General features: G+C 46.5%; 1 protein-coding gene and 1 long non-coding RNA gene across 5 annotated transcripts; one reads left to right on the top strand and one right to left on the bottom strand.

The window, feature by feature from the left end:
* Positions 1-896: 896 nt before the first annotated feature.
* On the bottom strand, positions 897-24,534 carry ndrg3a (ndrg family member 3a). Of its 4 annotated transcripts, none has more exons than XM_029150080.2 (17): positions 24,368-24,534; positions 14,693-14,771; positions 12,759-12,791; positions 6,313-6,418; positions 6,096-6,216; positions 5,956-6,018; positions 5,807-5,867; positions 5,005-5,091; positions 4,613-4,669; positions 4,192-4,295; positions 4,045-4,110; positions 3,918-3,969; positions 3,768-3,815; positions 3,647-3,682; positions 3,518-3,569; positions 2,395-2,433; positions 897-1,897 (listed from the first exon to the last, which is right to left on the bottom strand). In XM_029150080.2, exons 2-17 carry the CDS (start codon positions 14,747-14,749, stop codon positions 1,725-1,727), a joined length of 1,155 nt encoding a protein of 384 aa, XP_029005913.1. In that variant the 5' UTR covers positions 14,750-14,771; positions 24,368-24,534; the 3' UTR covers positions 897-1,724. The 4 variants fall into 4 exon arrangements, with proteins under 4 accessions (XP_029005913.1, XP_029005911.1, XP_029005914.1 ...); XM_029150078.2 differs by having other exon boundaries at positions 14,693-14,776; positions 24,368-24,533; XM_029150081.3 differs by lacking the exon at positions 2,395-2,433 and having other exon boundaries at positions 14,693-14,776; positions 24,368-24,533.
* On the top strand, positions 23,918-24,460 carry LOC114855171 (uncharacterized). Its single transcript, XR_003785888.2, has 2 exons — positions 23,918-24,172; positions 24,277-24,460. It is a non-coding gene; the product is annotated as an uncharacterized LOC114855171 (long non-coding RNA).
* Positions 24,535-25,047: the final 513 nt, after the last annotated feature.

Raw genomic sequence — 25,047 nt, 5'->3', positions numbered from 1 at the left:
TTACTATCAGTCATATCTGAATGTTAACACTAACATTCACATCAGATAAGCCAGAGCGCTGCAGGAACATGACATGGTTCCTCTAGCAGCCTACTCATGCCTTCATTTCGCAGAAGGCACATGTGTGTCCATACTCCTGACACAACATAATGCAGCAGCAGTGGAACAATATGACTGGCAATGAGGACACGGAGGTTGAAACCAACTGTTTACTGTTAAATGTATGTTTGCTGACGGTGCACTAAGTTAATTACTTGATTCGCTTTTGTCCAGCCTCACATATGTTTAACTTATGATGATAAAGTCAAACAAAACTTCTTTATCTGGTTTCTGAGAAACAAAAAAACAGGTGCACTGGGAATTGAAAACATTCAGATTTTGCTAATTGTTAATAAATACAAGATTATTTTGAAAGTCAACATTTGGACAGTTTAAATTTGACTTTGAACAAATCTGTAACACTGGTTATTGAACACTTCCAATCTACTGCTGTTATTATGGCATTCGACTATTAAATTCACTCTGCATAAACTTTGTGGGTGCTACACTTGCATCAACTGAGGTGGAAAGCAGATAAGGCTGCGCAAAGGACATTGCATCAAATTGAATGGCTTTTGAACCTCTGACATTTGTACGTTGTCTCAGTTCGATGTGAATCACCTCATGTCTCATTTGCAGAGCAGCTGACAGTTGTTGTTCTTTTCATGTGCTAAATATAGACGGCCTCAACTCCGACAAGAACGTGCGGTTGGAAACGAAGTCGCCACAGTCACCAAACTTTTCCACTAACACATGAGCAGTTCAAGAACTCACTGCATGTAAAAATGGCACTTTCCCTTGCATTCACTCAAAGGACTTGACCCCACCAGGTAACAGCAGTTCAGTCAGCAGACGTGTTCCCATGTTGTAGCTTTATTCAGTAGTAATAGAAATGAGTTGCATCAGCAGACCGTGAGAAGCACCACCGAGCCCTTCAAAGACAAGGGCTCCACACTTTTCACATCAGAATCCATCACGCTGAGCAACAACATCGACACAGAGCAGAAACAAAGAGGAGACGGTGAGTTCAATTATAAAAAGAAACCAAACAGGACAAATGTGGAGGGACAGTTAACCCACTGGCGCTCGCTGCAGCGCTACAAAAGAAGCACTGCATTCATTTAGTTTATTACAGTGTGCTACAATGTGCAGTGATTTGTCTGTGTGCTGCATCACGTTTTAATCTCGATGCGATCCTACTTCTGCAGCTACAGTAATAAGTGTTTTCTCTACACACACAAGTTGCACTGCAGCAAGGTGGACAACAAAAACTAGACAAAAAACACAGTGACTCACAATCGACGTCCATGTCGAGGTCAGAATGAGTTAATACTGTAAAAACAGTTCAACTAAATTAATCTAAAAATGAAAGGATTCGTACAGTGGGTGAGAACACATTTAAAACCAAGTATGAGATGAAAAAAAATAAATACACAAGGGTGAGATTGGATGAAAGTCAATAATATTGTTTGAACTTGTGAACGTAGTTATGGTTTCTGGTAGGAATGTGACTTCAATATAATATTTGATAATATGCATCTGTTAATATATTTATTACATCCTCCTTTCTAACCACATAGTTCGTTACAGAACTACATTACAATACTGGTGTTCAGTAGCAGAAAAAGAGGGGCAAAGGGCACATAAGTTACTATAAGGGAGGGCGGCAGAGGGTGGGGTGGGGCTTAGCAGGAGACCTCCATGGTCTGGGGTCTGGCCTGGCCGTCCAGGACCCCGGTGGCGCTGCCCTCCAGCAGGCTGTTCAGGTTGCCACGGCTGCGGCTGCTGTCCATGGAGGTGATGCTGGAGGAGGAGGTGGTGCGCGAGCGAGTCAGGCGAGTCATCCCTGCTGACGGCACTGAAACAGACAGGCCGCATTAATATTCCGGTCGCGCAGCTCTCAGGCGCTCGAGTCGGCGCAGGCGGCGCCCTTGCGTGGCTGGATGGAACAACAGCAGAAGTGCTTACCATGCAAGTGTGCCTCGAATGAGGAGACGGAACGAAAAGATAATAAATGTGTGACAAAAGAAAAATTGGTGCCCACTGACGAAAAGCAATCCAGTACAACACAGCTTTTGAAATCAACTCAACTCAACTGACAGGAAGCAACGGCATCAGATCATGCAATAAAAATAAAATAGAGCACAGAATCCATGCTAATGGGAGAAAGTAAAGTCCTACAGGGGGATGGACGTGTGTCGGAGTATGCAGAAACAGCCTCACTGTGTGTAACAGGCATGTGAGGCCCCTTTGATCCCCGGGCCATTTTTGCATACAATGACATTCTCTATAAAGTGTCACAAGGCCATCGGGTTCAAGGCCCTCTAATCTGGCAGCGGCTCAAGACCCTGGTACCTGATTCGTTGCTCAGGTGACTGAGGAGAACGTAGGGAACTATGTGCAATGAATCAAGAGGGAGAGAAAGAGACAAATATTTAATATTTAACATGTAGCTAGATTTAGTTTCAACCTGGTGGCAGCTGATCAACAACAGGTGAGACATCATGGACTGTAAACACCACTTTCTACGCCTCGCATTCTTTCGCTTTGGCATTTCGCACGCTGTCAAGGCGTTAATGAGGGAAAAGCAGCTTTCGGAAACATGCTGAGGTGATAAGACTTTCCACACATTCTCTGTGTGAAAATATTCCTTTTAATCAGTTCTAATCCGGCGGTGGCATTTACTCAACAGGGGGCTCGCTGGCCTTTAGAGCAGCACCGAGGCACTGACGCAGCAGCTGCACCCGCGGGTGCCGCTCCCAGCGGAGAGGTGGGGAACAGGAGAAGGAGCGCAAAGAGAGACACACAGAGACAGACAGGTGTCATCTGTGTGGCCAGAGCAAGTAAACACACTTGATGACTTCATCCATCCACAGAACAAGCTTCGTGTGCTGCAAGTGTCTTTGTTCTCAGAAATGCTTTTATTGTAGATGAATGACTGTCAAAACCTGGAGGCCTGTTTAAGTATGCACAGACCGCATCATTAAACAGTTCTGGGTACAAAAGAAAAGCACACCAGTAGTTGTTTTTTTTAACGCCCACTCTGAACAGGAAATGATTTACTGCAGCGGACCTGAGCGCTGCTGTCATTTAAGTCATGCTACAAGCGTGTGCGCCTCACCTACTGAGGGCTGTGGGTGCCACACACTGCAAAGGGCAGAGAGAAAACGCTGTTAGCCTCCACACGGGCCGCTTTCCTGGGACCGGGCCGGCACCAGACTGCTGACTGCTGCCCAGAACCCACAGGTGGGTGTTGCAGGAGCGCAAGGGGGAAGCGCGAGTGAAAACACTCACACATCAATAGGAAATTTGGTAATGAACACAGGCAAACCTTGACCACAAACACGTCACACGTCGACGCTGACTGTCGCACGTCTGCAAACGCCCTGTGGACACTGACTACTGAAGCAGTGTGAACCAGTCTGTAAACTCACATCTTCTGTTTATCCTCTCAAATAGTGTGTGTGCGTCTACTTACTGTAGCCCATCCCCTGAACAAAGTACTTGAAGGCCTCAGCGAGCTTCCCTGGCTGTGATCATACAAAATAAAAGGTCAGAAAAAATACACGCAAGGAAAGCGCAGAGTGTTTTAAAATAGCGGACCCACCTGCACAACCTGGGGCAAACCTCCACAATCAGCCATCTAAGGAATATCAGCAGACTCATTAATACACCTCTCCTTGAATGTGATGAATCACGCATTTGCTTTGCAATGATCACCAAATCACCTTTAGCAGGGTGGTCTTGGTTGGATTTAACCTGGAATTGCACTCCACCTAAAACATCAGGATTTCTAATTACATGAGGAATTATTACATATGCAACAGATACCACTTATTATTTTTAAGTGACAGGTCGTCAACTGAAGTGTAACTCACCACTGCATCCACAGCGGGCGACGTGTCACCGACCACCAGCAAAGCAGGGCACCTGTTTGAGAACATGTGACGTAAAACAGCGAACTGGTGGTGCGCTTATTTGTGTCTACCCGGCCTCAAAACCTACGTCAGTGTGTTGACTGTGTCCTCATTCAGACCCACAATTGGCCGCTCGATCTCCAGGTCCCGACGACTGTCAGGGAGAAACAACTTCATTACAACTGACACGATTCAGTTGATGTTAGTGGAAATGAAGTAATTGAGTGTATCATACTATTGGTAGGAGCCACAGAAGAGGGCCAGGTTGTCCTGGTTAATGTCTTGGGCAATGTGAAGACGGTAGGTCTGGATCAGCTCCTGGTTCTCTGTGAGCTCATCCTGGTGAAAGGAAAAGAGTTCATCTGATCCAAATCCAAAAGGCAGAGTACACAATAAGGTGCAAGTAAGCATTGGCTGAGAGCTCTGCACATAAGGTTTGCCTTTAAACTAAGGCTGTAATCTACATGCTGCTATCTGGCATGTGGTGTATCCAGCAAGACAGAAATAGAATAATTATTAAATGTCTCGAACTCAGTGAAGTAAAGTTATCAAGGGAAATTAAGAAAAGCCTCTGGAGATTCTTTTACTGTGTCACAGTCAATGAACAAAGTCAAAAACCCTGAATCAGTGAGTAATACAGTGGAAACGGAACCTACAGTGCTGAAGTGGTGAGCCATGACAATATCCACCAAATTACTGGTCCATCCAGACAGCTTCGCACAGGAGGGAGACAACAGGTGGATGTTAGACACAGACAGACACAGACTTCACTGTTATTACTTTAGGAGCTGATACACGTCAAACCAATAAAATGACAGACCTCTGTAATCCGTTCTGTCAAATCAGATTTCATTAAGCCTGACATGAGCTTAATCCTAAAACAGCAGGTATAATTCAATTAAAGGATTAGAGCCCCTGACTCGGTTCGGCTCTGAATAACTTCAAACTGATCTCTGATCACTCGCTCAGATCATGATTTGAGTATTTCCTGCAGTTTCAGATCAGAGTCTGGACTTTCTAAGGGTATTGATGTGACAGTAACACTGACCTTGGAAGCTGCCCAGTCAATCCACCCTTCAGCACATGGGTCGACGTTGATCAGAACCAGCCCCTCCACCAGGGTGGGGTTGTTCAGCTAGGAAAGGAAAGCACACAGGCTCGTTCAATGACAACAGACAGTATGCTTGGCGTCACACACGTCATTTTGTATTGTGTTTCCTGCTGAATGCTGCAGTTTGATTTGAGTGAAACAGATTAAAGTAACATCAAGAAGATCTATATAAGGAGATGTGTAAGCACAAATACAGAATTTGTCACCACTACTGGTAAGAGAATGTGGCTTTTAAATGCTCTAAAGTAATAGCAGCTACAAATATATCTATGATTCAAGTGCAGCCATATTTTGTTCCAAAAGCAAAGCATTTCAGATTCAAATTTTTCTCCTTAATTCTAAAGTCGACCCTCTGCGGAGTCTTAATCCCCACATCTACCCTTTTTGCTGCTAAGAAACTATCCTTCCGTCCTTCATTATTTATCTTTCATGGCTCTCTCCATCCTCCTTGTCATTTCTAGAACTTTCTGCTCTACTGTACACAGATGCGCTTCTTTTAGCTCCACTGCACCGCGCGTGTGGAAACAAGACGCCTCGGTCCAAGTAGGGGCCGTGTACTGTTATTCAGTACTCGTCTGGGGAGCGAGTGCAGAGCAACCTGGTGCCCCGTGTGGGCCTGATTGCGGGCTTTAATGTTCGCCGTGACGAGCTGCGTGGCCTGAAAACCTTTAATTACTACAGGCGAGACAGAGGAGGAAAAGGCCTAGGAATAATAGGGCTGGTGCTCGCGCGGACTTACTGCAAAGCGGCTGAGGATGTAAGCTCCCGCTCCCACGCCGATACCAATCACACTGTTAACCCTGAAAAGGAAGCAGCTGTTACGGTGGCACTGGAGGAAAAGAGAGTTAATGCACATTGCCATTACTGATCAATGGGGCGGCCACTGACTTGAGCTGAGTCATCACAGAGGGCAGCATTTCAGCCAGCTCGTCCATAGTGGGGTAGCGGTAGCTGTTGACAAGATAAAGACACGTAAGATATAAGATTGAGAAAAAATGAAAGTAAGCAAATGTGCTAGTGACACCCACCCGCTTGGGAAGGGAGGGGCACCCTCCTGCTGGCCCGGTGCGTCCACGTGGACCACTGCAAAGTGCTGCGTGATCTCCTGCATGTCCTCGTAGTTGAACAGGGTGTTGAAGCACGATTTGTCTAGAGAGGACAGACCCATGATGTGAGCGCAGGAGGACGGGCTAATGACACTCAGCATCGCGCAGGGCGCGGTGGGTTTATTTCGGGCTGACTCACGGTTGAGGCCGATGTCGTGGTAGGTGAGGATGACGGGTCTGTTGCCCTTGGGGACGCCTCTCATCGTCACGTGAAGAACGCCGTGGGGGGTCTCGATGTCATGCTCCTGCAGCCACGGAGGAAAGAAGAGCGGACTGTTGATCTGACCATTCAAACAAAGCCTGCGTGGCTTTGTCAAGTCTTGTCAAGTAGGCATGTACATAGTAATAATAGTATTCTGAGGTTAATGAATGAGCTACAGTACAAAACTAGTATCATGATAGATACATAGATAAACTCATTCATTTATATTCATGACAAAACTCCAGCTAATTACATTTGTTTTGAAACATTGTGCTCTGTTTATCATTATATTGTCTTAAGACTCAATATATTATTATTCATTTACTTATGCCATATTAATTACGGTAGTAGTGTAGATGAAGCATATGTGAATAAAGACTGAAATTGTTCAATCTTTGCAAAAGCTTCAATGTTGCTTCAACAAAACAACTGTGGGATCCAGGACACGCATCAGCCCTAAAAAACACGCAGTGACCACCAAAACATCTCAGATTAGGATGCGAGGCAGGCGGCTCCTGTCTCCCCCACACCTCCCCTGTGCCCTGGGACAAACAAAGCGGAGAATGGGTTGTTTTGGAAACAGCTCATTCACCAAGGAAAACAGTGTTTTCATCCATGAGCTCCGAACTCCGAGTCTGTGCAAGTATGACGGTGCAGAAACGCCAGTCACCCCATTTGATGAATGGCTTTGCATGAACCCGTTTAAAATGAAAGACCTAACAGCAGCTATGTGCAGCAACTGCTTTTCCTCCATTGAGCACGAGGAAGCCCAGTGTTTCTACTAAAACAAAGAGTGAAGGGCTTAAAGGTAATTTAAGCAGACTTAAAACAAAAGCGGAACATTTAGTCAAAGAGAAGACAGATTTCTTGACAGTCCTGAGAATCACTGCATCTACCTCTCTCTCGCTCTCAAACACGGCGGCATTCACACTTTCCAGGGTTGACATGCACATGACGCAGCTATGTTAATGTGGACACGCGTGTGCCCCTTAGAGTGAGCGCAGCCTCAAGGCCCAGTGGTCATCAATAATGAAAGCAAGCAGCCTGGCTGTATGACAGACACAAACAGCCTCTCACAGACACGAGGGGCCGCTCCTCTGACTGTACATTCTGCTGCCGCCCTCGCCGGCTTCTCACCACTCCATTTGGCCGATGGACGCGTGTGACAACTGCTTGGGAGGAGACGGGGGCTTGATTCACGAGGACGGGGCTGCAGCGACGTCCATCTGCAATGTGCAGCGGACGCGGCAGCGCAAGTGTAGGCGGAAGCTAAGCATGAAACGCGACGGCAAACACAGCGTGCGCATGCGGCCGCGCGCTATCGGACAGATTTAATAAAGCCACAACCATCCACCGTGCTGACTGGAGACCTCGGGCCTCCTCACAGGTAATGAAATCATTTGGCACATTTAGCCTGGCAGGCCGGGCCGCAACCTGTTATAGATGGAGAGGAAAACTTCCGCGGCTCGAGGTCGCGTGCTGGAGAAGGACGGAGTCAAGGACACTCAACGCCAGCCTTCTGTCATGTGCGTCTAGTGCCAGGACGGCGACGTGTGCGCACAACTAGTCACACAAAAGGAAAGCGTGACAGGAACTTGGGGAGGAAAATAAGGAAGGGCGATGAGATAGCAGGAATGAGAGAGCGGATCGGAGGAAGTGGAGCATGAAAGGAAGCGGGGACGGAGTCGCAGAAGGAAAGAAGGAAGACAGGAGGAGCCCAGGACTCCTAACAAAAGGGTGTGCCTTGAAACAGAGGGGACACGTCGCCTCAGTTCCTCATATCGTGTTTGTTGCCCTGTGGTTTGAATCAAAAGAGCCGTGGAGGAGCGAGGCTTTTATCTGCCCATTTAGCTCCGGCTTTAAAAGCCGTATTGATCTGGAAGCCCCGCCTCATCGCGCGCACAAACACACAGGAGTATGTACGTGCACACCCGGAGGCTTGGGAAGAAAACAGGCGCGGGGTGGGGCTGCTAGCCCAGACAGGGATGGGTGGGGGTGGGGGGGCACTGAGATGGCACCAACTTTGTCCCTTAGTGGTACACTCGTGGAGGCTGGTGGCTGAAAAAGGACAGTGTGTGGCTGCTCTGGGGGGCTTGTGAGACAGGAATACTGAGTAGAGGGCTGTGCTTTGAGAAAAGGGGACTTCAGATGCCTGCCAGGGGAGAGGAAACAAGTTGGGAACCCAGAGGGGAGGAGTGTGAGGGAGGTGGGGGTGAGGTGGAAAAAGCAGTGAGAGCACTGTGTCACGCCGGTCCTTCTGTAATCGCTCACTTCTCAGTCCTCCCTGACTGTTTTCCTGCCAGGAACGGCATCAATTGCCTTCAAGAGCAGCAGCCTGTATATGACTTTAGTGTACACACACACACACACACACACACACGGCTGTTATTGTGTACAGTATGTGCTTCTGTGAGATGATTCAGGTTCATGCCAATCTGGGCGACACACACAATCAGCTGAAACTACAAACTCAAGGTCTGTGCAGGACAGGGAGCGACCGCTTTAGTGGCTTTTATTACCACCAGAGTGTGTCTGACCTGTAAACCACCTATGGCTGGAAAAACATGCACCGCTACAGGTTTGGCAGCACAAATAAACACATACACACAAACATGCCCATGACATGAACCTGTATAGATCCAGTAACTGGAAGACATGCACACATCCTCCGCCTGGGGCATGTACAGATCATTTACAGGCATTTGGGATTTATTATTGATTTTTGACATTAAAATGTACCACTGCATACATCAACATGGCTCGACCTGTAGACGCAAACGCACACATTCAATAAATGCTCAACAGACACCAACAGCTGCCCGGAGACAAACAGAGCAGAGCTCTAGTCGTCCTGCCAAAGGTGGCGACCAGCAAGCCAGGAAAGACCCCCACTAGCTTATCCCTGCCGGGGTCAGCTGGTGTCACCCTGTCTCTGGGAAAACCACACACACACACACACACACACAAACACAAACCTTCTTCTAATCTAAACAACAACCCCCCGTCTGCTGCAAGGACACAGCCAGGTGTGTCAAAACAGGCATCATGCATTTGTCACTCACCACTTCATTCCCAGAGCATGCAATCTGGTCCAGGTCCAGAACAGCTGACATGTTTTCCCCACGCAGGACGGTAATGTGTTATGCTATGTGTGAGCGTGCGCTGGGCAGGTCTGAAGATTGAAGGAGGAGGGAGTAGATGGTGGTAAGTAGGGAGGGATGGATGCAGGGTGAGGCGGGTCGAGGAGCAGCGACAAGAGAGGGACGAGAAAGACACAGGAGCGGGAGTGAGGAGGAGACGGGGAAACGGTCCGAGTGGAGGCAGAGGAGTGGGGGTTGGATAAGCTGCAGCGAGAACAAGTGCAAGACGGAGACAAGAGGTGGGAAAGAGAGCAGGAAAAAGAGACAGAGGGGGAGGAGTGAGACTGCAGTTTGCGCTTGGTAGTCACAGCGCGTTCGTACAGCCAGCCACCGGTGCGTCTAATTGGACTGCGCAAGGTCAGGTGGGTGGAGGGAGAGGGCGGGCCTTCCAGGAGAATGCGGGGAGGAGGGGCACGAGTGGGAGGAAAAGATGGGTGGGTGCATTGGAACAAGGGTGATGGGGAGGAAAGGATGCAGTCCAGGAAAGTGAGCGGTCCGATGACGTCGCAGCACGATACTGATAAAGCAAAGGGGAGGAGGGGAGGAGGGGAGGAGGGGAGGAAGGGAGGCTGACTTTGATGGACTACACTCTGCTGTTTACTGCATCAGCAAAATGGCCGCTCATCACGAGGAGCCGCACGGAGTAAAATCTGACGGACGGACGGGGATCTTACAACTGCAACACTCAAATACAGACGAACAAACAGCTCATTACTTTTAAAAGGCGAAAAAAAAGGGCAGCGAGACGTTCAACTGACCCGTACAGGAATCTCTTTTTTTAAACCTAGTGCTGAGTCACGTGAAATCCCCACAGATATTGAGCTGTGCTCTGCCATCGGCATCAATGCTGGCAGTGCAGGGCATCGCATCTTTGTGCGAGAGGCAACCAATGGGACAAACGCAGACAGCCCACAGTGGTGGGATCGGAGCACTGGTTAGACAATCAGGTTTGGTTGTCAACGGCTGCTCCGTCGTTCCCGTCCGAACCCACAGAGGGCGCCACTGGCATGGGTCCACTTCATATGGACTTAATAAACGGAGTAGAACAGAAATTTAAAGTATGCTAATGATTTTCAGTCGTGTATTAATACACACCACAAGTCAATTTATTGATGACTTACCAACATAATAGTTCAGTGCGATGATGTACACTGTGTCAGTTACAGAAGACTAAGGTTTACAATGGTACATTGTCCAACTTTGCATTGGCACCGACTCAATTTAAAGATTCATTTACACATGCAAGCATCCTCGTGTATTAATGTATTAATTGATACGTACAACATATATCTGACAACAACAAACATACAGTGAACTGAAAAGGCATAAACACGCAACCACAGGCTTCTGATCGATACACAGGCTTATGGCGCCCCCTGCTGGGCTTGTTGAGCCAGTGAAGTTTAAGAATAAATTCCCTGGCAGTTGATGACCAAAGGTTCTGGTCTTTGCATTCACATTTCGCATAGCTCAGCAAACATCAACAAACCAGAAATGTGCTATTCCAACATGCACGGTCAGCGGTTTCCCAGCCCAGGGAGCATCTTAGTGTTCTTACATGAACACGCAGCCGGTCTCGTGGGTGGAGGAGGCTGACGCACATCTTCCACACCACACCCTGCTGTGTGACCCCCCCCTACTCCCACTACCACGCTGCCCTCCTCGTGCAGCCGTACAGGGCTGATGCAGTACCTGTCAGCCGCCTATGGGAGCTTCAGCACGAGCAACCTGGGCAGCTGGATTCGTCCTCCAGCGGCTGGAATGTCATCGCAGCTGCTCAAAGTGATGCTGCAACAGTGGGGACCCCTCCCCCCCTCCATGACACTGGCTCACTGAGACATCTGCAGACAATGTCTCTTACTGTGTGTGGGCAGACTGTTACATGTGTACTACTTAACACAACACATTTTCTTGCATTCACTAAGGTATAATTTCAGAAAGAAAGCTCTACCAGTGTGCCTCATTTAGTAACAGACCATTACTCCAGCAAACATTTCAATTTTTTATACCTTGTCCCAAGAAACAAAACCTGTGTTAGTGAAGCAAATGTGCACAGCAAAATGACCATAACCCTGACGTGTCACAAAAGAGTCCAGCTTTATAGAAAATGTCCCCACGGAAGTAATGTTTCAGCCGCCGGTGAACCCTGAGTGTGACTGTGGAAGATCAAAATGGCCGCCATGATAATGAGGTCATACACACCCTGCTCTGATGCCGCTGGTGCCAAAATATTTAAGTATGACTGCAGAACCAATAGATGATGAAAGGGGGAGACTTGTTAAACTAGGCAGATGAGTGTATCTGCCTGCATGTATTGATGAAAAAGCAGAGAAGGATGGATGTTGGGAAGAACGTCTGCTCCAGCTAACATGCTTGCTGTCCTCCCCTGCCTGCAGCAGCTATATTTAGCTCTGATGGGATGCTGAAGAAGGCGTGACTGCAGAAAATGAGAGTGGGATGAAAGCTTTAACCCTTTACCGCCACAGTGCTTGCCTATGGGAAGTCTCACCTCCTTATAGGAGGAGAGAAGGCAGAGAGTCTGCAGTTTCTCTCTCTGTAAAAAGCATTGGAAGCAGAGGTAAGGATAACTGCATGCTCAGGGCCAGTACCTGCTTTTCTTTAATGATAAAAGATCATCTTTTACCATGTAAAAGAGCAGACTACAGCTAAAACCATACTTGGCAGTGGTAAGTTCCTTCAGACTCTGAGACCTCGGCCCTAACTTTTTAATCTATCCATCTATTATCCATCCATCAAATAAAATGAAATCAAGAACATCTCCAATCACATACTCAATCATGTATTCCCTTATTCCTTTGTATTAGAAATGACTCACACCAAGTTAACGTCTAAAGCTTCTTTTTAGGTCTAAACTAACTCCTCGGTTCACAAACATGACATTAAATGCATTACAAATCTATGTAAAAATTACAAAGATCTACCTAGATCTGAAGAATTATGGCAGGAAACCAAAACAACCTAAAGCTGTTGCCACTGAACAGCAGTTTTGGAATGAACACAGTCTGATGATACTAGTTTAACCTTGAATGTTCTGTAAACAACCTGCAAATTTCTAGTCTAAAACTCTAAACTACTTTTTAACACAGCTATTCTAGTATGTACATACAAGGACTTAAATGATTTCATCAGTTATAATGTGGCCATGTCCCAGTCTCTTCCAAAATGACCCCCTCAACGTGGCGCAACAGTGCTTTTTAGACTGGACCATAGAGCACCACTCACCTGGCAGTCGAAGTCTTGAAAGTTGCGTGCATTCTGTAAAAAAACAAAAGGGGAAGATTATTAATGCTACTGAACTTTAGACAAATTCATTGTCGATTAATAGGACTGCAGTGCATGTGTTTTAACATATATACTGCTTCAGGAATGCATGAATAAACAAATAGAGCCAATCTGGTGGGTCTGACTTTATGTGTTATGCTGCTTATATTTTGTGCTTCAGTGGAGGTGCCTTCCTGGTACCTCTAAGTTGCCGTAGGTGTTACTGTGATAGGCTGTCGACCTGCCCAGGGTGTACTCTTACACCTGCTCTCGCCCAGTGGGGTTTGTGTTACAAGGAGCTCACATGATGGATCTTACTGTTCCAGCATTTTCCTTCAAAAATAGACCTAAAATAGACCTTACCGTGAATCTGCAAAACGCACAATAAAAATTCAATTACTTGTCGAGTGGAAAATAAGTTAGGGACCATACAGTGTGTTGTCTGAGAAGGCCTTTGATCAGACAGCGGGAGGCTGCCATGTGGTGAGGCAAAAAAGTTGGAACTGGGCAGGAGAATAGATTCTTATGGGATTCAGTGATGGACCAGAGGCAGATGGCAGCTAGAAAGCTCCCGCTTTCCTATTCCCACCAGAATAGTTACTCATAAATGAAGGTAAAAACAAGTCTTTAGCCTATAATGGATTAATCAGACCTACCGTTAAAAATGATGAAAACACAGGAAGGCAGTGGAAAAAGTTGCTTCTGTTTAAACGATAAATTAACTACAACATAGTGACAAGAAAACATAAGCTCAGGTTTCACAGTCATACAGGTCTGTGATCTGCTGACATAACACTTTGGCATGAGTAGAGCGATGTTTACTTTATAGCATTTGCAGATTTAATCTACACAGCTGAACTTGTTTAGGCTCCGCTTCTTTATCGCTTCTCGTTGTCAGTATGTTGCACTTAGGAACCAACTACAAATGCATTAACACCAGCACATTTTATTGGATTTTAAACTGACACCATGGTCTTTACCGTCGTCATGGTTACTAATTATTGTCAGCCATCATCGGTGTAATTGTTCATATTCTGTGTGTTCAAGCTAACTAGAAAAACTATGATTATTAATTTTTATCATGACATCATCGTCTGCTCATAAGACTCCTGGATTGTCTTTTTAACACGTTGGCCACTAGGTGGCGTGAGAGGACAGTGCCAGTGTCCTTCATTCAGTCTTTTTATGATGTTATTCCCTTATCTTGTCACCTCGCACAACACATCTTCTGCTGCCTATTTTTCAGACCCACCACTGAAGTGACGTAATCCCCTCAGACGTGATCCCATCCTGTTCCTGTGAGGCACCACCCCTGTGACCGTTTGCCAGTCCCAGTCTCCCCCAGGCGCCTGGAGGAGAACAAAACGATGCACCCCCTCTCCTAATGAGCTAATCAGCTGTTCGGATGAAGCCCAGGGATGAGGATGGAAACAGCTCTGATCTGCCGTGGTGCCTTTTTGTTCCTTCACACGTCCTATTTTAGCTGCCACTTGCTGAAATCTTTCAAGCTCCTGCAAACAAAGGGACCTCATCCGACTTCTCCTTTGATCTGCCTTCACTCGCGTGTAACTGTCTTCTCCCACATTTATGATATGTGCCCCCTTTTTCGTCTACTCGCCTGACTCATTCTCTTTGTAACATACATTTTCCCAACTTGCTGCCTTGTTGTCTCGTTTCTTTTCTGTTTTTTCAGTCAAGCAGATATAAATAATTCACTTTGATGAAGACTGTAGCTTGCCTGCCTGGTGTATTAGCATATACATGCCTGCAGTTCCACATAGGCTGCTCACTCACTTTTAAAGGAAAAACACTCAAGTGATATTGTGTGTGTTCAGATGCACAACTGCATCGCTCACTTAACAGCTGGTTACCCTCCTATTCCCACCACCACTCACCTTGTTGGTCAGCAGTGGTTTGATTTCGGTCAGCTGTACATCCTGCAGCTCATCCATCTCGCTGTCTGGTCAATGTAAACTGCTCTGTTCGAATGGAAACAAAAGACAAAAGACAAAATTCATGCTTATTGGCAAACATTTATTATTTTACTTATTTACCTTTTCATGCCAAAAACCCACATATAGAGCCAAGACATTTTTGGCATTTGGCACGGTGGGTGCTTTCTCCTTTAGTTATCAAGGAAAGGTCAGGCTTTCAGTCCACAGGTGGCTTGCTAACAATGTCACACACACATAGATCAAACATTGTTTACAAGAAGCTCTTTGATTGATTTTCTTTGTTTCCCCCTTAAAACCAGCCATTTGTCTGGGCACATAATTATTGAACAAGAACAAATAAACACCCTCCCCCGCTTTCCCTGAAATAATACCTCTTCGGCCTTGTCTGTTTCCACAAGGTGAGGACAGGAAGTGGCATTGAATTACTTGGCTGTACCCAAGAAGTAGGCTCACATTTCAGGTAACAGCAGATGGAGCCCCTGATTCTTCTAGGTCAACACTTATAGCTGGATAACGAAGCCAAAGCAGCCTGCGACACATTGCAACAAGGCCTAAACAAGTGGACCGCGTTTATCAGATCTCAAAAGGAGGAGCAAGTATAACTCCTCCAACCCCCTGATGACCTTGAGGTGTGTGTAATGAATAACCTTTAGGGTTAATTAGTGATGAATCCTGCAAGCAACTATCCAACAATGTTTGTAACATGCAGTTTCATCCACCAGTTGCCTGACAGAGGTCTAATCAGACAGATGCTCGTTGGCGCATGCATCAAGTCAGACATCATTCTGCTCTGGCAGATTGCACGTTGCCGGAAACGAGAGAAGCAGATGGGTGCAACTGAGCACAATTGTCAAATTACATAAAACTGGGAAGGAGAATGCAGAAAAATTGAGTGTTGAAGGTACTAAGCCACCGGCATGGGGAGTGAAAACATACCCGTCGAAATCCCTGTTGACAAATCCGGCTCAATGGTCGGACAAAATAATATTTAGACAAGTGAACGAAGAAAAAAAGGAAAACAAATACTCTGCATGCTTGAGAGGATTGAACGTGTTGGCCTGGATCAATCCAACACTTCCTCAGGGTGTCACAGAAACGGGGAGGGAGGCAAAGGCCACATCAGTTCCAGCCAGAAAGCTAAGGCGAAGTAATGAGGGAGACTGGGTCAGGGTGGGCTTAAAACCAACAGTCTGCCCGTAACAGGTCACCCAAGAGCAACACCAAGCATCCCTGCCCCTCCACTGTCCTCTACTACTACCTTTAGTGTCCATCTCAAAGCACACATGTCCCCCAGGGGCTCTAGCAGATCTATTGGCTCCTAGTCTTGTATTTAGTCACCTGAGAGGACTCCAGATCACATTAGGCGCCAGCCGGCAACATCCTACCTACTCCTATGTGCTCTACCATTCAGCCCGTGTAGCTGTTGCCATAGAGACGAAGCTCGTTGCAGATGTTTATTTTGAGCTGGGCCGGCCCCAAGGGAAAGACGCCAGGCAGGGGGAATAAGCGGTAGTTTTAAAGTGAAACCACAACAAGCACGAGTCTCAGATCAGCGAAATGCGTAACTGGAAGAAGTTCCATTTGCAGGGGTTTTCTCATGTGCTGCCGATAGCATGGCTGAGGATGCTGACGCACTTGAGAGGGTTATTGATGTGGAACGAATCCCTGTCCTGTTTGTCGCTAGATTCCATTTCACTCATCCCTTCGACTTAATGCCGGCTCCCTTCAGGTTCGTTTCCCTGCACAGGACGTGGATGCCGGCCACAACTCTAAATATCATACCGCGCTATAAGGGACGTGGGGGCTGCGCTAGGGGAAGACAGCCGAACAAGAGGTTTTAGAATGAAACCACGAGGCCCTTTCCACACAACAAAAGGTCAGGCTTCACTACAGCTTCCCTTCAGTGCTGCTTCTGGGACACTGGAGGTTTCAAATTCTGACACAGGTTTATTGAATCTGTCCATCTGAGTGGATAACTCATTTAGCATCCCTCCCTCTCCTCACTCCCTATAGACACTACTGTCTCAGACATCTTCCTCTAGGACTGTGTTACCTTAAAGAGGAGCTGAGGCTTGTGTCAAACGTCTTCTTAAAGACATTTCATGTATCTGACAACAACACGGAGCCCTGTAGCTGCTGCTGCTAGATGTCAGCACACGGTGGAGTAATCAATGAACATATCCCCTCATTCCCTCCCCACCTTTTTCTATCTTCCGCTGACATTCTCTTCCTCATTGTGCATGTTATCCCCGTTCTACCCATGTCCATGTCACCTTGGGAAGTCGGGAAGCCTAGGCTGCATGATGGATGACAGAGAGCCCAGCTGTGTGGCTGGCCTCCGATTTAGTTCCCTCAATTAGTCTTTTCCTGGTCGTCACCATGGCAACCGGGACCACAGATTTACCCACTGTCTCCATCTTTCTGGTCATGGCCGTGCTCGGACTGTGGCCCGTCTGGCGCCAGGCACGCCAAGGTGAACGTCGCCACGATGACCTCATATTAACCTGCCCATGTATCTATGGAAACGCTGACTCGGCCGAAATGAACGCCGCAATAGTGACAGCTGAAATCATTAAATGTTGTGACCACTGTCACCTTCTGCAGTGGGAAAGGTGAACAGCATAGATGGAAGCCTGTTTGACAGTCAGCTGTGCAAAGTAGTAAATAACTAAGAGTACGCTTTAGTTTGAAGTAGAGTAATAAATGTGTATTACTGTCTCCACCACTCATTACCCCCTTATACAGTAATTTTACACTGATCCATTGTTTAATGGTGACCCTTTATTTGTACATGACCAGTAACCAGTCACTGGGGTGTCTTGGCAACTAGACTAATGGAAACAAGTCATTTAGCCACTTCATTAGGTAACCTTATAAAGTCCAGTTAAAGCCAGTACAGCTCACAGATTGTATATATGGTCGCTAAAACATTACAATCATCTTCTAATCTAATGAATATATATATCATTCTAATGCAATGCTGCAATAATAAACATGTGGTAGAATATTCATCTTTCTGACAGCTTCATTTTAAAAACACAATAAATTGTTGTAAAGGATGAATTCATGGCAGTCTTGCTGTACTGAATTGAATTTGACTGCAGGTGTAACTAATAAAGTTTTAGATACATTTACCATTTTCTTTATTTGTAGAACCGTTTACCTGGGGTGAGAAAATGACAATTACTATCCAAATTAACTATAATATTATAGTAGCCGCCCCCTAGAGCGCCGAAGTGACGACTTCAAAAGGACGCATCGCATTGGACTCCATCCAAAGATGGCTCTGTGTTCAGTGTGGAACACTGCTTATCTCCTCATTCACAGTCAGGAGTGCATCTGCTTGTCTGAGTTCTCTGGGAACCAAATTATTCTAATGACAGCTCCCATCACACTGGTACACAAGTTAGTATGTTCTCAACTGGGGTGCGGTCTTCAGTCAGTGTTTCACCAGGCTCATTATACATACAGTATGCCACTGGATATTTCTTTACCCGACAACTAGTCGAACCCAAGCCAAGGCGGTGTTTCCAGCTCCATGCCAGAGTAAAGCTAAGGAACTGTGATGAGGACGCCGCTCTAACACTAGCCGTTCGCTAAGAGACTTGGAGAAAAATCAATTTGTTTGCCATTTTAGCCCTCACCTCCATGTCAATAACAACAACGACGATAAAAAAGGGATTGCTGAGTATTTTTCAGCCCGCGGAGTCACGGGATGAGTCAAAGGAGGAAATCTGGTCTGAAGTGAACGCTTTTGTTCTCTTTGACCTATAGCGCAGAACATCCCCTGCTGATGCTGTCAGCAATCACGTCCAGAGGAGCAAGCACCATGACCAGCTCGATCACACGCACATTTACACGCCTCCCCGTGCTTCTGTGTCGACTTCATTAACTGACAGCTTGCTCTCCTGAGGCTCCATCATCATCCTTACAGCTTTTATGATTCCCCTGATACAAGCTGACAGGTCTTTTTTCCCCAACAAAACATGGATCAGACGAACCTCTGATGCCTTTTTTTTGATGATTCTATAACAACGGTCTATTCTTGTCCGAAATATCACCTAAAAATGTGAAACAACACCCAACTCTTTACTTGTAAGTCAGCTTAAGACACCGGCTCTATGTGCTTTGAGAAAGTAAATATAAAAAGAAATAAAACATGTCACTCAGGCCACCAGAGAATCTATTTTAAGTCAATAAAGAGAAATAAATAAATCCCAACCTCCTTGTGTGATCTTTCAAGGTTCACTATGGCCAAAGAAATGCTAAATACAGCATAATTATAATTGACTCATCCCCATTTGGGAACATCAGATGTTAAGAGTGACTCAGTCACTACCACATTTAATATTCTGAGCCTCAGGCCAGTTTTAACGCATAATGGGCAAAGTGATAAAAATTTAGCAGGGCCTGTTCCTGGACAGGACACGGACACACACACACACACACACACACACACACACACACACACACACACACACACACACACACACACACACACACACACACACACACACACACACACACACACACACACACACACACACACACACACACACACACACACACACCAGGCAACAGACAGGCGCTCGTGCGTGGGCTGAGACTTGTGACCTTGTCCATGAAATTCTGACATTCACTCTCCGTGCAGACGTCGCCCTTGTTCAATTAAATCAGTTCACACTTTTAGTGGAGAAATCCTGAAGCAAATGTTCCTCCCTTGAATGTGTGAGGGGGAGATACCCACCGGGGCGCAGCAGCCACCGCACCGTCTCGCCTGCCAAACGCCAACACCCGCGCAGCAACACATGCTTTATATACAATCCCACACCTCTCGGCTCCTGCAGGACCCCGTTCATTGGACTTGGAGGGCTTTTAAAGAATTACATTATTGCTTGAGGGGACACTTAATGGTCTTAGGAGATTAAAGTGCAGCATCTGGCTGTATTGATTTATTACTGCATATCTGCTGGCATGCATCACCTCATACCAGAAGACGTGCACAGCCTGGAAGATCACCAGAGGACAGCCGACTGGGTTCCTAAGTGCTGCGCTATGGTTCAGCGAATTATTCCTCATATCTTCTATGACTTTGGTAAATTTACTGCGATAATACACAGAGAGCCAAAGCAATATTTTCCACTGTTGCAGTGACGACAAACTGTAAAGTCCATGCAGCAGTTATAAATTTTGTATGTGAGCTGTTGCAGCATGACAATGACCCCAAACATTAAAATAAATCCAATACACGAGACACACAGCCCACCTTTATGGCCAAAGAACTCTATTCTAATGAAGATGCCTTTAAATGACCTTGAGAGAGATGATCACACGCGCATCCCAGGAACATGTCTGAGCTGAATGGGTTCTGAGAGGAAAAATGGCCCAAAGATCCCCCAGGTCTCGTCTACCGCTAGAGAAGTACCTGCTTTAGGATACAGCTGCTGAAGATGCTGCTGAAGATGCTTCTGTCACTGTTTCACCTACTTTTACAGCAACATAACTGTGTGTTGCTGTGTAAATCGCTTCCAGGCGGTGATAAATAGATCAGGGAGAGCATAGCAATTCAGACAGCACTTCCACATGACAGATATCGATAAATCAATGCACACTAGGACTGAACAGGTCTCACTCAAAGGAAGCAACGGAGGGGAAACATATCACTGCTAAGGGAAGCGCCAAACTACGCTGCATCTCTGATGAATGTACTACATCTCCTGTAACTGGCTTTAAACAAGGTTGAATGATCAGGCCTGTCTACAACGCAATGCTAAGCTAGGCTAGCTGACGCTCAGTCTGCGAGGATCTCCACCGCCACGCTCACTGTCCCAAACAGCACAACGAAGGACAAGTACGATGGTGAAGTCGCGTGTGTCCTTGATTCAGGCTGACGGATGTGAGCGGGCCGAGTTCCAGAGCAGCGGAGTCCTGCTGGAGGCTCAGCAGGACCTGTAGACCGTGATGGGAGCGGCCACAGGGCAGCCGTGAAGGCAGCAGCACCACCATCTGTGTAGCCTGGCTCAGAGACACGGGAGCATGTATTTCGAGGCCTCTGCACATACAAGGATGCCTCCAATTACGACAGCGTGTCATCATGTGACTGTGAATGTAAGTAGATGCCTGAGAGGAACTCGGCCTCGGTTAATAGAGTCATCCACGTGGCCAGCTTGGCTGTCACAATGACTGATGACTGACAACTTAACCTCCCAGAACAACACAGACATGAGTCCCCCAGCGCCTTCTGTTGCACACCCCTGGAGGACGGCGGTGTCCTTGGTAACCGTGCCCCCCCCCACCACCACCACCACCTTGTGCCATCCTCTGCTCTGCTGGTGGCGCCACTATAATCGAATGAGACGTCTGATCATTACTTACATTAAGACATTCCCTTTGTCTCACAAGAACGTGCCTCCTTGTTTTCCATAACAAGACATTAAATGACTCGCTAAAAGGCAGTGACAATTATTTCGGTCTCATAAATATCATCAATGCACCAGTCGCTGTGAGCTGCACACAGACTAACCAGGGACTTAATCCTTCCACGTCAAAGTGCAGCTATTGACCACGGGCGCTTCGCTTATCGGCCCTGCTTGGATTTAACAGCTCCTAGCAGGAACCCAGCCTGAGGGGGTGGATGTTTAAGCCACTAGGGCTCTGTATCTGCCATTTGCTCTGTCACAGTAACACCGACTCAAGTGTTTAACTTTCCAGGGTGTTCCCTCGATGATTAAATCGAGCAGGGAATAAAATAATTCAGGCTGCGTGCAGCCTATCGTGACACACCGCCGTCTCCACGTTTAAGTGCATCCTAGTTAAGGCATCCTAGTGTGCCGAGTGTGCGTGGGTTATTTGTATTCATGCCTGTGTGAACCTAAGGAAAAGAGAAAAGAAAGAAATTCAGGAAAGAAAGAAAATTCAGAAAAATACACAAACAGAGGAGTCGTTCTTTGTGGATGCAGTTACATAAAGCAATAGGAGGAAATCCACAGACGGCTATTGCAGAAAAGTGAGAGCTGATGCAAAGCGATGTCAGCAGTTAGGGAAAATATGAGGTTTATGAAAGTACACTATCTTAAAACAGCAGCAGAGAGGAACACTGGGGGGCACCCAAAGGCCGGGCTTGGCCTGTGTCCAACAATTTGGATCAACAAGCTTACCACCTGTGCTCTGCCTCAGCTCATCGCCACCTGCTGATGTTATGGGTGATGCTGATCAAGACAACGGATGGAGACAGAAAGAGCACTTTCAGCAGAGGTGTGAGCCAGTGGAGAAGGGTGTTAGAAAATGTGTGGACGATGCCGCTGGCTCAAACCCCCCTGATCTGTTTCGCCAAAAGTTTACGTGTCCTCCTCCGTTTACGTGTCTGCCGTCGAAATGACTGGACAGCTTTCCCTATGAGCTGTTCGAGTTGGGGTCAAGGGAAACTTAAGCGGTTAACCTGGAACAGAGGTGTGTATGCATCAGCAGGTTTTCGCTTTAAAAGCCCGGAGCTGCTGCGCAAAGCTCGAGCTGTAACTCTAGACTCGGTGCAGCTTAAATTACAGATGCAGCGGAGTTACCAGAAGAGGCGAGCAGCAGCAGAGTTCCAGGAGACTGGGTCAGAGCGACAAACAGACGCACTACAGAGCATTAACAGGACTGTCATAGCAACAAATGACCACAAACCAGTCAGCTCTAACTCCTGTAAACAAGACTAGGATGTGTTGTTGACAACTGACTTTCTATTCCCAGTTATGTAAGCGCCTGACACAGGCCTCGCTGTGCCCTGCAGAGCTGGAAAACCAATAGACACAGTAATGCTTAGGTGTGAGTGAACACCATTCGGACTGACTGTCAGCATAGTGGCTTAATTACTGTCTCAATCTCCCCACTGTGCGTTATTCCCTGACATTCATCCCCGCAAGAAATCCTCTTCTACGCTGGAGCATTCCTCACTTGTATGTGCTCAGTAATCCTTCTAATACACCATGCGTAAATTGTAATCCAGGCTGGATGGCGCCCTAATAGGGATGTTTCGTGATCTTGACATATAAAAAATATGTTACAGGATTAATTCAACTTAAAGAACAAATATTTTGCATTTTCCTGGCTTTGTTTGCTCTCTGGTAAGTTTTATTTGTCCCCTTAATAATAAGGAGTCTCAGAGGAAGGTCCTGTGGATTCCAGCTACAGTGTTGGAGTTAATAAACAACTTTTAAGGCTTCCATTAGTTAAGCAGCCGGTTTCCGCTGTAATAATCAACAGGACTCTCTGCTCTGCTTCTTGCTCCTGTTGTCAAAATAAAGGTCTGCTTAACTGATCTGATCAGAAAGCTGCTAAATTTATTATCTGCTGCTTTTCTGTCCTGCGCCGTTGGCAACACTGTTTTTAGGGACAACAAATGCCGAGTTGTAGCTTGTTGTGTACACTCCATTCAAGGCTAACTGACCACATGACACTACCAGAAGCAAACTACCAGAATTTATCAGCAACGCACTAAAATAGGAGTGGACGTTATGACATGGGGATAGTGTGTCTGTGCTACTCGATTCAAACGTTACAATGACCTTCTGGTGTTTTATGTTATTTTATGACCCCATAAAAACAGTATTAACTCCAATAACACTGTTATACATCAACATTCTCTGCCCCTCATAAATATAGCCCAGTGCCTATTCCTGGTGAGGGGAAACGCCAGATGACCTCGCGCTCCCACCTGTGTGACCTTCGCACGGCCACCGGTGACATTGTCGTATATAATGTGAGTTAACACCTGCAGGTTCCTCGCTGTCAGCATTGTGACTGACAATGACGCATCTGCCACCTCCAGACAGAGGCAGTGTTTGGAAATAAGGATGTCACCAACAACCCAACACGCACAGTGACACCGCGCAGGTCACAGTCGACACACAACTATGGGCATTTTTACCTTCCTGCTCCAAAACCCAATCAGGATAAAAGCAATATTCATTTTTTAATGTAAAAGGAACATCTTATTTAAATAAAGGCACCTTGCTTTATTGTTCTAGCTCACTAAAGGTCTCTTGCTCACGGGACTATACGAGTAGAATATAAATGTATTGGAGGTAGTTCTACAAGTAAATTAAACGCGAAATGCGGTTTAAACCGGTGTAATAGTACCGTCCAGTTATGCTAGTCGGCTAACACGTCTCTAGTTGTTTAATACTCCAACGTATCGTGACAGGCCTCGGTTTAGTAGAATTAGAAACCGTATTCCCCAAGTTATGTTACGTTACGTGATGTAAGTGAAGGTAAAGTAATGCCAACACGCAGTGCGATGACAAAACGGCGATACGACGTAGACAAAAACGGTATGTCGCATCTCTTTCGAGAGGAGCAGCAGCGAACTAAATTCAGTTGAAAGGCAGTTTTCCGAACTGAGCCGCTCCACTCGCGCTCACACGGACGCCGGCTCCACTGGTGTGTATTTATATATTTATTTTTTTTATTACCGTGTTGTCGATTCATAGTACAACAACACTTGTACGGTTGCCCACTGTTAATCCAACCGACGACACGAACAGGTTGGGAAATCCAGCGAGCGGAGATAATCTCCTGTGGCATCGGGCACATCTGCAAGTGACAAACGGGAAAACGTCAGCGCGAGGCACCTACCTCGTCGCTTGAATGAGTATCCGCTGGGTTTCAGCCAATCCTCCACCGACTATACAGATAAAAAAACGCTTAAATGTATACGAAAGTACACAATTCCCAGTTCTTCTCGTCCGCTGCTTCCTCTGTCTCAACTAGTATTTCGCTGTGAGTCTGGGCGGAACTACACGCTGCGTCGCAGACACCGCGGATGAGCCAATGAGGAGGAGGCGCCACGCAGCACAGATAGGAGGAGGAGGAGGAGGTCTCACTCGTCCATTAAATGATGAGGACGTTAATCTCAGGTCACCGGGAGATAACGATTAAACGATGAAAAACATGTGAAGTGTCTCAAATGTACAAGTGTAATATGTGCTGTTAGTGCAATAGTGCGTGTTTCTGATGGCTGCACGTAGCGTAGAGCCAAACCTCATTAGAGTCGCGGTAAAATAAAATAAAATCGGAAAGCGCATGCCTGAGTGAACGCCCACTCTGGACGAGAGGGAGGTGAGATAATTACATTTGTTTCAGCTATCTGATTAATGTCAGCGCTATTTTTGGCCTTTCTTCGATATTGGTCCATCGTTTTCAAGTTCCAGTAATCAACATAACGGCTTGACGTTTTTAAAATCATTTTAGCTGCTCTGTCACCACATGATGTTCAAATTTGGGAGATTAACCGATTAGAATTCCCATCTAGTTTT

This window comes from Betta splendens, chromosome 5 (genome assembly GCF_900634795.4).
Source record: "Betta splendens chromosome 5, fBetSpl5.4, whole genome shotgun sequence".
Taxonomy (NCBI): Eukaryota; Metazoa; Chordata; class Actinopteri; order Anabantiformes; family Osphronemidae; genus Betta; species Betta splendens.
The sequence above is the reverse complement of the archived record's forward strand: the minus strand, read 5'-3'. Positions and strand labels throughout refer to the sequence as shown.